We start from the raw sequence: 14578 nt of genomic DNA on the forward strand, positions 1-14578 counted from the left end.
TGGAGATACCAACCCTTGTTAGTTGTTAAATTCTCCACCACCACTGCCTTCCTGGAATATATGACTCAGTATTGAACCACCATAAAGTACAGTCAATCACTGATCTATCAGGAAAAGTGTTGATCCCTGTAGAGATCTACAAAAATCCCAATTGAGACCAATGACTTTTGAAGGAAACACTTATTTCAATGTCCAATAGAAATAACCAAATTAGAAGATTTCGTGTTTTAGCACATTCACTACAACAGACTGCTTAAAATCAACATACATTTGACATTAGGAGAAAGTGAGGACTGCAGGTGCTGGAGATCAGAATCAAAAAGCATGACACTGGAAAAGCACAGCAGGTCAGGCAGCATCTGAGGAGCAGGAGAATCAACATTTCAGGCGTAAGCCCTTCATCAGGAATTCCTGATAAAGGACTTATGCCCAAAATGTCGATTCTCCTGCTCCTCGCATGCTGCCTGACCTGCTGTGCTTTTCCAGTGCCACGCTTTTCGATACATTTGACATTACTCAATATTCGACTAATTCAAACTGAGAAGATAATGTTTACATATTAACTAATCAGTACATCTGAAGTATACATTCTGAAACATTTTGATTTTACACCACGTTTCTTGCAAATACGTAGCCATAAGTTCCAGGTTCTTGGAACTTTTGGGAGACCCTTTCTCTCTGCTTCCATTATTCCTTGAATATCAGTCCAATGAGTGTTTTGCTTATAGGCTTTCATCTTGAATTACATTTGACATTTTAAAAGTGTCAAAACTTCAGTCCATTGACCCAGAATTTGCCTCAGGAGAGTTTTTCATTTGCATCTTGTGGCACATCCTATTAGTTGGACATTTTCAATTGTCATTCAACTCAAAATGTTACTTGAAATACAAATAGGTCGTACTGCAAGATTATAAGAGTGAAGCAAGGAGATGTTTGAGAGCTTACTGAATGAAACAGTTAAACAATGAGTTTTAAAGATAGTGAAACAAATAGAATCAAAGGAGAATCAGATACAGAATTAGATGCAGAAACAGAACTAAAGAGAAAAATAGAAATTGGATAAACAGGGAACAGAAGGCTGAAAGGAAGTGTCATGAAAAAAGGTTAGCTTGAGACCAATTTATTATTTGTGAGAAACAAAACCTAAAATTTTATTTTTTTCCTTTTACTGGTCTATGAAGGTTGAATGAAGGACCAGAAAAACAAAAAGTAGACAATTTAGATTTCCTACATTGTGGAAACCAACAATTTGGTTCAACCAGTCCACACTGACCCTCCAAAGAGTAACCCACCCATGCCCATTCTCCCTCTTACTAGAGCACCTAACCTGCATATCTTCGGATTGTGGGAGGAAACCCAGACAGACATGGAAAGAACGTGCAGAGTTCACACAGAGAGTTGCCCACGGCTGGAATTGAACCTGGGACCCTGGTGCTATGAGGCAGCAGTGCTAACCACTGTGCCACCCCAATTTTTTTTTTGCCCATCAATTCAAATCAACTACTTCAGTAGCCAGTTAATTGGGTGATGCGTTAGTTTATATAAATGACTGATACTGGAAATCCAAGCAGCAAATGCTACACAAACTTAAAAACAGTAGTTCATTTATTCAACTTTTGTGCTTTCTGCCAAAGACACTTCAGCAAATATTGTTATGATTAAGTACAGCATTTGATTGTAAATATTATTTTTCATATTTGGAGGTTTGATTTAATCAAACACAATCATTTCAAACAAATAAGAAAAACTGCTGCATCAGAAAAAATGATTTTTTTTTTATTAAATGGTTCTTTTTCTGTTAAGTGCCAGCACTAACATTTTCTAGCAAGTGCAAGCAATTTCATGATACCCTCAGGATGAGTGAGCTCCCATTTACGCAAGACAGAATTTGTGACAATTTGCAGTTGACGACTTACCTCTGCCTGTGCAGAAACTGCACAGTTATTTACACAGCAATGGTGGTGTGTGCGTTTAATGTCCTGATATTTTTCCAGAATTTAGGAATGAGACCATTTAAGATTCCCACTCTGATTCATTTTACAATCATAGGCTTCCTTCTGTATTTATACTGTGACTTGAATGCTATGATGCTAAAACCAGCCCATAAATGTACTCTTTTGCAGTAACCTACTTGCCTTCACCTGCATGCTCTTTTAGTTTTTTTTCAGAAAAGTATATCTGATGAGGAAAGCAATAATGGAATGTTGATTTTTGTTTACATTCCTGCTTGCCTAATTTTGCTGAGGACTCATGCTGCCAGAGAAAAACTGTTGTGAAATAGAAACATAGAAACATAGAAAAAATACAGCGCAGTACAGGCCCTTTGGCCCCCGATGTTGCGCCGATCCAAGCCCACCTAACCTACACTAGCCCACTATCCTCCATATGCCTATCCAATGCCCGTTTAAATGCCCATAAAGAGGGAGAGTCCACCACTGCTACTGGCAGGGCATTCCATGAACTCACGACTCGCTGAGTAAAGAATCTACCCCTAACATCTGTCCTATACCTACCACCCCTTAATTTAAAGCTATGCCCCCTTGTAGTAGCTGACTCCAGCTATTGTACTGGTTTTGTACTGGAAGGATAAGCAATAGTCTGACACAATTGTTTTTCTTATTCCCTTGAAATGATTGTACTTGATGCAAACAAGTCTCTAAATATGAAAAATAATATTTATAATCAAAGGTTGTACTTAGTCATAACAATATTTGCTGAAGTGTCTTTGGCAGAAAGCACAAAAGTTGAACAAATAAACTATTATTTTTCGTGTGTGTGTAGCATTTGCTGCTTGGATTTCCAGCATCAGTAATTTCTATAAACTAATGCATCATCCAATTAATTAACTGCTGAAGTAGTTGATTTGAATCCATGGGGAAAAAAATCTCCTTTTTTGGTAGAATTATTACAGCTAATATTTAACACCAACAATGAGAGAATGGTCAAACTCTATGAGAAAAACCCCACAGGCAGATTTCGTAAATTTGAATGTCGACTGTAGATTGGTGCTGCTGAAGGTACAAAGGCTACAGAGAGGAATGTTTTTCCACAGATCAAATCAGGCATGTTGTGAAAGACAACCAGAAAGCACCTTCTTTAAATGGTAAAGGTACGATTCGTTCAGGTCTTTGTTGTAGTTGCCCTTCACCATAATCCATGGCAATGGGAACAGTCTGACAATGATAAGGGACATCCATTGCTTCAAACAGAGAGAATGGTAGAGAAACTCAGCAAGTCTGGCAGCATCTATATAGAGAGAAACAGAGTTAACATTTCAAGATTGGTATCCAATTCTAACGAACAGTTGGACTAGACTTAGTCAATAAAGAGTTGTACTAGACTTCAAGCATTAACCCTGTCTATCTCTCTCTCTCTTCACAGGTGCTGCCATATCTGCTGAGTTTCTCCAGCAATTTCTGTTTGTGTTTTTGATTTCCACCGTCTGCATTAATTTGCCTTTATGCAAAAAGTTAATTTCAATTCAGCAATGTATGTTTTCATCAAACTGAACTTGAGAAAATGTTGTACCCTTTTAGATGAGATCCGTATAGGTTTGCCCATGCCAACAGGCTGAGTTCACGTTTTCCAAAATATTACATTAACTCTTGACAGTGTTGGTTGTTCAAAGTGCATATACATTCTTTCTGGTTATTAAAAACAAACCTAACTTATCATTTTTATCATTGATTAAAAATTGTAATAAGAAAAAGCTGGTGGAAAATGTATTGGATAGTAGGATTCAAAAGGGAGCCAGTTAAATACATGAAAAGGACATGAATATGGAGAGAGTGTGGGAGTAGGACTAGATGAATTTGTCTTTAAAATAGCTGACACAGACTTGATGGACATAATGTCTCCCTTTGTGCAGTACTGTTCTGTGGCACTCTTTTTACTTTATATCAATTATTTAGACATGACTCCTCAAGTTTTGAATGTGCAAGAGGAAAGACCAGCAAGACAAGTGAAGCTGGAACTATCCGACATACTGAAACTCAGCAAGTGCTAAGGAAGAATACTGAGAACCCAATATTTGATTTGATTTGATTTATTATTGTCACATGTACCTAGGTACAGTGAAAAGTTTTGTTTTGTGTGCAGTGCAGGAAAATTATACCATACAAAGTGCATTAGGGTAATGGAACAGAGCAAGGAATACAATTTATCGCTGCAGAGAAGGTGCATAAACAGTGAGATCAACATTAAGTTTAAAATTTGAGAAGTCCAATCGGAAGTCTAATAGCAGCGGGAAGAAGCCATTCTTGAATCTGGTGGTACGTGTGTTTAAGCTTTTGTATCTTCTGTCCAATAGAAGAAGTTGGAAGGAATTATAACTGGGGTAGGAGGGATATGTGATGATGTTGGCAGCCTTTCTGAGGCAGTAGGATGTATGGATGGAGTCAATGGATGGAAGTTGGGTTGTGTGATGGATTGGACTTTGTCACAACTTTCTGTAGTTTCTTACAGTCCTGAGCAGCAGTTTACGTACCAGGCTATGATGCATCTGGTTAGAATACTTTCTATGGTGCACCTATAGAGATTGGTAAGAGTCTTTATTGTCAGATTCAGGGTAATGAGTTTACAATGCTGCTTTCTAGCCAGAAAAGAGAAATGGAAATTTATAAGGGAAACAGTTGTCATTTATATGACTGGATGGACAGACGATATAAATTGAATTGTACTGACTGTGGATTAGGTGAGGTGTGACCAAATTCAGGACTATTATAAACTTTTAGTGCTGCAAAACTGAAAGAGAAGCAGACATTGTCATTAGTGCATGGCAGAAGTACGAGCAGCTCAATACAGCAAAATCAGGTAAATGTTTCGGGATTAAAGTTTGCTACTAAAATACTAACCTGTTGTTTCTTTTGTCAGATGGACAGAATTTTCCATTGTCCAAATTTTCACAACAGAAGGAATGCATGTGCATGGGTATAGCCACAGTGACAGATCTGGTATTACAATCCATGCATTAAATAACAGCGTTGTTTCTCACTCCTGCCCCATATGAACTGGAAGGACGGGCACAGTAAGAGAACATGGGTTTCACTGCAAAATAAAGGACAGGAACCTGAAACAGCACTAGATTTTAAAGTATTTAACATGTAGCTGAAACTGGAAATCATACTGAGCAGTGTTCAAGCAGTCACTAACATTTGCAAACAGAAATTTAGTCCCTTACAATACTGCCATAAGGAAAATTATAGCAATTACTTACTGCTTTTACAGATAGGGGTACATATCAAATGTATCGATTCAAATTTTGCCAGTTACATGCAACACAAGTTAAATTACCTGAATAATGGACATTGTTTTTAGTGTAGACAGAACAAAGTTCATAAAGAATAATTGTCCAGACCATTTTTGTTCAGTCAAATATCTGAGTGAAATGCTGTTCTCAGTTTTTAAATGGAACATTTGGCTGAAATTTCCATTTCGGAGAATGAATGTAGATGCAGACAGTTAAGCAGGATTGATTTTCACTTTAGTGAGGTGGGCATTTCTATTACATTCTCTTAAGCTCGTAACATATCCACACACTGGTTAATGGTTAAAGGTCAGATTTTAGTGCCGGGCAGGCCGGAAGTTCTGAAATCTGCCAGGAACTTTGTGCTCCTCTTTTCACTGTATTTTGTAACAAAAATACACATGACAATAAATAAATCAAATTAAGAAAAGAAATAAATCAAATCAAATCATATTCTACTGCCACCTTGACAGCACTTTATTGTCTGCAATCAGGACTATCAGTGGACCTCAGTTCACCATTCTCATTTACCCTTGGAGATGTCAGAGAGCCCCAGAAATTCAACGCATTGCTTCAGTGATTCCTACCAAGAGATTTTCTCACCGGCCATCCAGCAGGTCCAACTGGAATACTGAGGTAGTCTGGACTGAGGGAGCAGTGAAGGTTCACCTCAATAGGAGGGTTAAGAAAGACTGGCCAGAGCTGTCCAAGAAAACAACTAATCTCTCTAGGCAACACGGTAGCTCAGTCATTAGCACTGCTGCCTCACATCACCAGGGGCCCAGATTTGATTCTACCTTTGGGAGACTGAATGTGTGGAGTTTGCACATTTTCCTCATGTTGTGTGGGTTTCCTCCAGGTGCTCTGCTCCCCCCACCACACACACACACACAGACACACACAGAGACACACACACACACACAGACAGACAGACACACACACACACACACAGTCCAAAGGTGGTTTGGCCATGGGAAATGCAGGGTTATAGAGATAGAGTAGTGGGTCTGAGTGGGATGCTTTTCAGAGAGTTGATGTGGATACGATGGGCCGAATGGCCTCTTTCCACACTGTGGGGATTTTATAGAGATTTACCATCAGAGTAAGTGCTCCTGTGAGGGTGAGTTAGTTTGGTAAACTTGCCAATTAACAAAAATGTTCAACACAGTATTGAATGCCAGACTTCCCTCATGTGCAATCGATCTCCATCAGTTCACTGCACACATGCACATGTGGACTGCAGTGCTCTCTCCCATCAGCCAGCTACTTTACAGGAATAGCGGTGAGAATACTCAGCAGCAAATATAGCCCCAGCTCATCACAATGTCTCACCAAACCAGCATGGAGCAACAACAGCATCACAAAATGTGGCTTCAGGGTGAACAACTCACTTGTCTATCAGGCATTCAGATCATGTAAAGCCTCATGGATCCCAATCAGCTCTAGCTCTTACATTGTTCAAACAAGTAACACACTGGGACAATTTGGGGATAGGTATCTCCCTGTATCTACAGATATAGGCAGAGTGCTCAGATTCCCATGTTAATGTCTCTCTGCTGCAGATGAAGACCCTGCTCAGCCAATGAGAGTGTGCATGGCCGGTGAAGGAATTGCCAGACCGCAGGTTCCTCACTCAGTTGGAGGAGCAGGAAGCTGAGCTGACAGCTGAGCACAGGCATTATGTGTGTGAGCACTGAGATTGAATAGATCCAATCCCCTTGTGAGCATTCCTCCAATCAGTGAATATCAGCTGCCCATCATGCATTAAGATCTAAATGAAAAAAATCCATCGTCCAAGCCACAGATACTTTCAAGAATTGGCTTGCTGAGAGGTATCAAGTGACAGGAACCTCGCTTTTGGTGGCCGATCCTCTCAAGGGATTAGAAAGTTCTATTTGCACCCTGACAGGGAGGTGGATTATCACCCTGGATGCTCGTGTGTGCTTACATATATTGTTTTGAAGAGAGCTAAAATCTGAAAGAGAGGAACACCAGCCCCGTGGATGTTTGACTCTCAGTCAGCTTGGTGTGGCTCTTTTCCATCACTCTGATAGATGAATGTCCCTTGCGATGTCAGCCCACCTCCTTCATGAACTCCATCCTGTGGTTATGACCATCAGAATGAACAGGGTTTATTGCTGCAGAAAGATGGACAATGTGAGAAATGCAAAGTCGTGTAAGGTTCAACCGATATTGAACAAGCATTTCATTGAGAGCAGGAATGTCTCTGCTTCGGAATTGGCTATTATTTGTGAGTGTCTACAAATGATCATGCAAAGTTACTCAGCCTCAAATCTAGCAGCTGTCAGGCTGTCTGTCTCATCTCACAACAGCCCTGGCATGCTCAGCATCATGGAGTCATACAGCACAGAAAAGGCCCTCTCAGCATCTCCATTAGACTCCCCCTTTCCCTCGAATCAGGAGACAGTTGGCTATCTCCATCTCTCCCTCCTCTAAACCCTCACTCTGTCATTGAGCCTGGTTGTACATGATGCAACAATAATCGTTATTCTGGAGACCTTGTCCAGTGAGTAATGCAATGCTCTTCATGACATTGTGGGAAGAAAGACACAACATCAGAAGCTTAATTGACTGTTCAATGATGGCAGTAATGGATACATTGACAGTGTAGTTATTGGAGTGCAGTTTGACATCAATCCCAAAGTTTGCACTGGGGTCATCTTCTGAGGTTCCCTCTTGTCATCAACACCCCAGCCCTGGAGATGATATTGTGGGCCAAATGTTCAAGGAACCTGGGGGATCTCTGCAGAATGTAAGCATCATGACAGTTCCCTGGGCTGTGGGCACACAGGTGATGGAATTGTTGCCCATGGTTCCAAAGGAGCTGGACAGTGAGAAAGTGAAATCCCTTGTTGATCAGGAACCTGGCTGGATGATGCCAAGGAGCTTCAATTTCCAAATATATTCAGGCTTGTATCCGGGAGAATGCAGCAATAGGGACAAATCACTCAGTTCAAGCAGCTTGGCTCTCTGGGTCAATGATGAACTGGACAAGTTAAACTATTTTCCTGGCTTAGAGGAGCACTTGTAGAGGATGGTGTTCCCATGTATCTGCAGCCCTTCTCCTTCCAGATGGAAGTAGCTATGGATTTGTAAGGTGTTGTCTAAGGATCTTTCATGATTTTCTGCAGTGAATCTTGTAGATAGTACACACTGCAGCTGCTGAGTGTTGGTGGTGGGGGTAGTGGATGTTTGTCGATGTGGTGCCAAACAAGCCAGGCAAACAAGCTTTATCCTGGATGATATCAAGCTTCTTGATTATTGTTGGAGCTGCACCCATCCAGGCAAGAAGGGAATATTGTATCACACTCCTGACCAGTGCTTTGTAGATGGTGGACATGCTTGGGGGAGTCCAAAGATGAGTTACCTGCTGCAGTATTCCTAGCCTCTGACCTTCTCTTGTAACCACTGTGTTTATGTGACAGGTCCAGTTGAGTTTTTGGTCAATAGTAACCCCCAGGATATTGATAGTGGGGATTCAGTGATGGTAATATTGAATGTCATGGAGCAGTGGTTAAATTGCCCTTTACATCTTCAATTGATTTCAAATGTTATTATTAGCTAATATTATGACATTTATTACCATCATCATTTCAGGCAGTGAACTTCTGATTGGAACAACTCATCAAATCCACTCTTCCCTTCTCATTCTTCAGGATCTGTGTCCTCTGGGTACTGCCCCATCTGAAAAGTGATAAGTGAAAGAAAGGCTGATAGCTTATCTAATATGGAAGCAACTCTGGTGCTTTTGGACATATTTCTGTGAATGGTATTGAACCACATGACCAATTCAGTGCTGATATGTTGAATTTGGGCTGCCCATACAGTCTGTCTGTGTGACCTTCGGTCAGCTGTATGACTGGTGGAAGGAATTGATGTACGTTTCAAAATGCTGCATTTCACAATTATAGAATTCAGTTAAATCATCTGAATATGGATTAATATTCACATTATATTTAAGTACTGTCAGTTCTGCTATAACGTGTGTTTCTTCAATGCAAATTGGTTATAACACGATTGTAAAATTTAGGCCATTATTTGTAGAACACAAACTTTGCTTACCAGTATGGGCTACAATGCAATTCTGGTCCCATTGATTTCAATGGTTATTATGCAATTTTCTTCTAACACGGGATCGCACGGGAATGGAACTATCACGTTATCATAAAATCATAGAATCCCTACAGTTGACCTGGGCTCAATTCCCGCCTCAGGCGACTGACTGTGTGGCGTTTGCACATTCTCCACATGTCTGCGTGGGTTTCCTCCGGGTGCTCCGGTTTCCTCCCACAGTCCAAAGATGTGCAGGTCAGGTGAATTGGTCATGCTAAATTGCCCGTAGTGTTAGGTAACGGATAAATGTAGGGGAATGGGTCTGGGTGGGTTGCGCTTTGGCGGGTCGGTGTGGACATGTTGGGCCGAAGGGCCTGTTTCTACACTGTAAGTAATCTAATCTAAAAGTGTGGCAACAGGCCATTTGGCCCAACAAGTCCACACCGACCCTCCAAAGAGTATCCCACCCCAAACCGTTCCCCTACCCTATTACTCTACATTTCCTCTGACTAATCCACCTAATCTACACATCCTTAATTTGGAGACGCCGGTGTTGGACTGGGGTGTAGAAAGCTTCATCAGGTGATTGTGTTTGAAGGAGCAGCATTCTGAAAGCTAGTGCTTCCAAATAAGCCTGTTGGATTATAACCTGGTGATGTGTGATTTTTAACTTTGTACACATCCTTGAACAGTATGGGCAATTTAGCGTGGCCAATTCACCTAACCTGCACATTTTTGGACTGTGGGAGGAAACCGGAGCACCCGGAGGAAACCCACGCAGACATGGGGAGAATGTGCTCACAGTCACCCGAGACTGGAATCGAACCCAGGTCCCTGGTGCTGTGAGGCAGTAGTAACATAATAGACTGTCGTTTTCTAACCAGACAACCTGAAATGACTATGTTGATACGAAATACAATTCTTCATCAAAGGCTGCAGAAGCTTCATATGCAATGTGATTGATACAACCTTTACTAAAACGAGGGAGCACATTTGCCCTTGTTTTATTGGATGGAATAATAACTAGAAGTACTATTCCAGAAGGATACTGAACTAAAGAAAATGCAGAATTATTATTTGCAAGTCTGAATACAAAATACCTTTACAAGCCATGGTTAATTGGGCTTAACAAAGTACTGTGCTTCTGAAAAGATTTCCAAAGTTCTTTTGTATCTTGCAGAATCACGCAATCATAATGTACAAAGATGCTTTTATTTTCTTCTGTTTTATTTAAATCCTCATAAATCACCAAATGTGCAATGACTTCGAGAATATTTGGTTATTAATGGGAGTACTATTATATAACTTATTGTATAAAAATACAGAGGAAAATGCTATTAATCTCACACAGGCAGTCGGCCTAAATCTCAGAACCAAAAACCTCCAAATGCACGGAAAGTTGAACGAAACAAATTAATCACTGAAGCAAATAAGTTACTAGTAAATCAGACAAATGTTGCATTTAAAAATGAAAGGAATTTATGGTTTGTTGTGCGTGCATGATAGGACTTGATTTAAAACAAATAATAAAGTCTAATTTGGCAAATCGGATGTCAAGGCAGAACTGAGAAGGGAGTCTGGGTCTCTCGGGGGGCAAGGTGGAGGCAGGGACTGATGACTAGAGAGTGCTTTTGGAGAAAATGACTACTTGAGTCTGCTCCTCAATTCAATATGATCATGGCTGGTCATCAAGCTCAATACCCGATTCGCACCCTCCCCCTCAATATTGCTTAATCCCTTTAGTCGCAAGAGGTATATGTACTCCCTTTTTACAAACACATGGTTTTGGTGTTACAACACGGTGGTGAACCCTTCTGCTAATTAAACCAAACATCCAGAAAAGCTCACCTCGCCTCGTAATCTGTTAAAGTATGAGTGACAGAGAACTCCCAAATTCCACTATTTAAAGAAAAAATATCATTATTTAACTCTAAAAGTGAACATTAAACAACAATTATTAGTAACTCTAAGTCCATATTTTCGTATTATCCGCCTCCAACTGTATAACAATATACTGTTCTCATAAAAACTCCATATTAAAATTACATCAAAACCTCACAGTGGCTGTCACCTTGTATGTTTCGCATCAAAAAGGTATCATTGATAGAGAGTGTTTTGAATGGCAGTCTTTCTCAATGGCAGTTACTGTCTGTCTGGCAAAATCCCAAACATCAAATCGTCTCATTGGTTCAAGATTGGCAAAAACAATGAATTCAAACTTGGTTGGGATTTAGTATCCTGGGGCATAATTTAAACAGATTGGTTAAATTTAATTTGTGGTCAAAACAGCAACCAACTCAGGTATCTATTTCACAGCAAAATGTTACATATTTTCAATTTTTCAGTATACTCTGAGACTACTAGCTAGTCATATGACAGGTGCTTGTAGGCTCTCTGCAGAAGAGCAGTCACTCTCTCATAAAGGTACAGTGTATGCCTTCAACTTCACAACATTTGGCCTCATTTTCTGTGCTTGTGAATTTCACAAGTTCACCTACTCTCTAGGTGATAAATCTCATGGTCTGATTACACAGTGATTGATGTTGCTGGGAGGTAATTACTGGTTTGTTTCCCAGTTATTTATCAGTGGTGCATAGTTACTTAATTTCATCTTTTATCTTATGGATATTTTTGTCATATGAAAGCAGAAGTGACCTGGACCATTTCGCATCATTTCCAGCTGCAGGATGTCCCAATACCAGCCAATTAAATAGTCTGGAAGTGTACTGTCATAAATGAAGAACCTTGACAATCATTATGGGCATAGCAACATCCAGTCAATAGCAATCCTATCGGAAAGATGTTGTAAACCTTGAAAGGGTTCAGAAAAGATTTATAAGGATATTAATAGGGTTGGAGGATTTGAGCTATAGGGAGATGCTGAACAGACTGGGGCTGTTTTCCCTGGAGCTTTGGAGACTGAGGGCTGACCTTATAGAGGTTTACAAAATTATGAGGGGCATATATAGGGTAAATAGGCAAAGTCTTTTCCCTGGGGTCGGGGAGTCCTGAACTAGAGGCCATAGGTTTAGGGTGAGAGGGGAAAGATATAAAAGAGACCTAAGGGGCAACTTTTTCACACAAAGGGTGGTACGTGTATGGAATGAGCTACCAGAGGAAGTGGTGGAGACTGGTACAATTGCAACATTTAAGAGGCATTTGGATGGGTATATGAATAGGAAGGGTTTGGAGGGATATGGGCCGGGTGCTGGCAGGTGGGACTAGATTGGGTTTGGATATCTGGTCGGCATGGACAGGTTGGATTGAAGGGTCTGTTTCCATGCTGTTCATCTCTATGACTTTATGTGATCTTGACTGTCTGAGAATTCTGTCTTTTGTGATTTTCAGTTAACTCTCATTTCCTGATGCAATTGTAAAAGTATTTCTGTTAACTCTGATACCCTTATGTTGCTTATCTTCTCTCTCTTTGTTGTTCTTATCTGCTTTGCTGTCCATTTACGAGGATTAGTGATAATGTTTGCACTTTTGTATATTTTTATTTCAGTCATATGTTAGCAATTTCATTCTCTATTGATGCACTTTTTGACAAATAGAATGCTTGACCTGCTTCTAAATCATATTAAGGTAGTTATTTTGAAAATCTCCCACTCCTTCTATCATTTACTCCATTAGAAACAAATTTCCAGTTTACCATCTCCATCTCATTACATTGAAGTCTAGAATCTTAGAATCCAGCAGTTTAGTAGCTGTTTTTTGGCTCTTCCTTTTACATTTTACGTTGCTCATATTCTAATTATAATTAGATAAAAAAAATAGAAAGCGCTGGAGAACTTCAGCAGGGCTGGCAGCATCTGTGGAAAGACAGACAGAGTTAATGTTTTGAATCCGGTAGCTCTTCTTCAGAACTGACGCTTTTGAGTTTCTCCAGCACTTTCTCTTTTTATTTCATATTCCCAATATTCACTGTGTTTTGCTCTTCTGATTGTACAAATGCTCATACACCATTAGCTAAATCTGGCACATTGTTCATTATTGAGTCAAATATGATCTGTCCCCATATTAGTTCAAGGAAAGGTTGTTTCTGAAAACTACCCCTGAATTTCATATGACCCATATTTGTCAGGCCCAAAGAATATCCACTTTTGGGGCCAAAGATCTCCAGTGGGCAGCATTTGCTGATGGAGTTCAATTGGCAGTCCTTTGCAGTGACCGCTGTTCAGTTTAAGTTGATACCACCACACAGAGCTCTCTGACCAATCAGAAAGCTTGCAGCTCAGCAGCCTTGCAGCATCACCACTCAAGGTGCCCATTACTGAGACTGCAGAGTGAGAGAGCGAGTGCACTTTAATGCAGAGGCACCCTGGAAGATATGAACGTTTCCAACAAAGCCGCAGGAATCGGAGCTGGGTCCACTGTTGTCTGTCATTTATATAAACACTTTGAATGTGAATATAGGAGGTTTGCAGATGACACCAGAATTGGAGATATAGTGGACAGTGAAGAAGATTATCCCAGAATACAATGGGACCTTGATCAACTTGGCCATTGGGTCAAGGAATGGCAGAGATTAATACAGATAAATGCAATGTGCTGCATTTTGGTTAGGCAAAACAGGGCAGGAGTTACACAATTAATGGTAAGGCCCTGGAGAGTGTTGTTTACAGAGAGACCTAGGGGGTGCAAGTACCTAGTTCCTTGAAAGTGGCATTACGGGTAGCCAGACTAGTGACAAAGGCATTTGGCACGCTTGCTTTCATTGATCAGAGCATTGAATATAGGAGTTGGGACATCATGTTGCAGCTATACAGGACATTGGTAAACCCGGATTCAGAGTGCTGTGTACAATTCTGGTCACCCTGCTATAGATAAAATGGTATTAAACTGGAAAGGATGAAAAAGATATTTGAAAGGATATTACCGAGTCTGGAGTGTTTGAGTTATAAGGAGTATCTGGATAGGCTGGGACTTCTTTGCCTGGAGTGTAGGAGGCTGAGGAGTGATCATATAGGGGTTTATAAAATCATACGGGGCCCAGATAAGGTGAAAAGCCAGAGTCTTTTTCCCAGGATAGGGGAATCCAAACCTTAGAGGACATAGTTTTAAGGTGATAACGGAGAGATTTAAAAGGGAGACAGTGAGGGCTGCAGGTGCTGGAGATCAGAGCTGGAAATGTGTTGCTGGAAAAGCGCAGCAGGTCAGGCAGCATCCAGGGAACAGGAGAATCGACGTTTCGGGCATAAGCCCTTCTTCAGGAATCAAAGATTTAAAAGGGACCTGAGGGGCAACTTTTTCATACAG

At 40.6% G+C, this 14578-nt stretch overlaps 1 protein-coding gene across 4 annotated transcripts in view; it reads right to left on the reverse strand.

Moving 5' to 3' along the window:
* The window catches only part of LOC148150072 (uncharacterized), a 171485-nt gene that overhangs the window by 28748 nt on the left and 128159 nt on the right, over positions 1–14578 (reverse strand). For 3 of the 4 annotated variants that reach the window (XM_087985808.1, XM_087985807.1, XM_087985805.1), the window contains 2 exons: positions 8850–8950; positions 4854–5046 (listed from right to left, as the gene is read on the reverse strand). In XM_087985808.1, the coding sequence (XP_087841934.1) occupies positions 8912–8950 (39 nt within the window). In that variant the 3' untranslated portion in view covers positions 4854–5046; positions 8850–8911. Of the gene's footprint in view, positions 1–4675; positions 4744–4853; positions 5047–8849; positions 8951–14578 lie in introns of those variants that run through there. The other variant, XM_087985806.1, reaches the window with a different exon arrangement.

The sequence above is a fragment of the Chiloscyllium plagiosum genome, unplaced genomic scaffold, assembly GCF_037043375.1.
Source record: "Chiloscyllium plagiosum isolate Xiang-an unplaced genomic scaffold, Cpla_swu_hap1 HiC_scaffold_4, whole genome shotgun sequence".
Lineage (NCBI taxonomy): Eukaryota > Metazoa > Chordata > Chondrichthyes > Orectolobiformes > Hemiscylliidae > Chiloscyllium > Chiloscyllium plagiosum.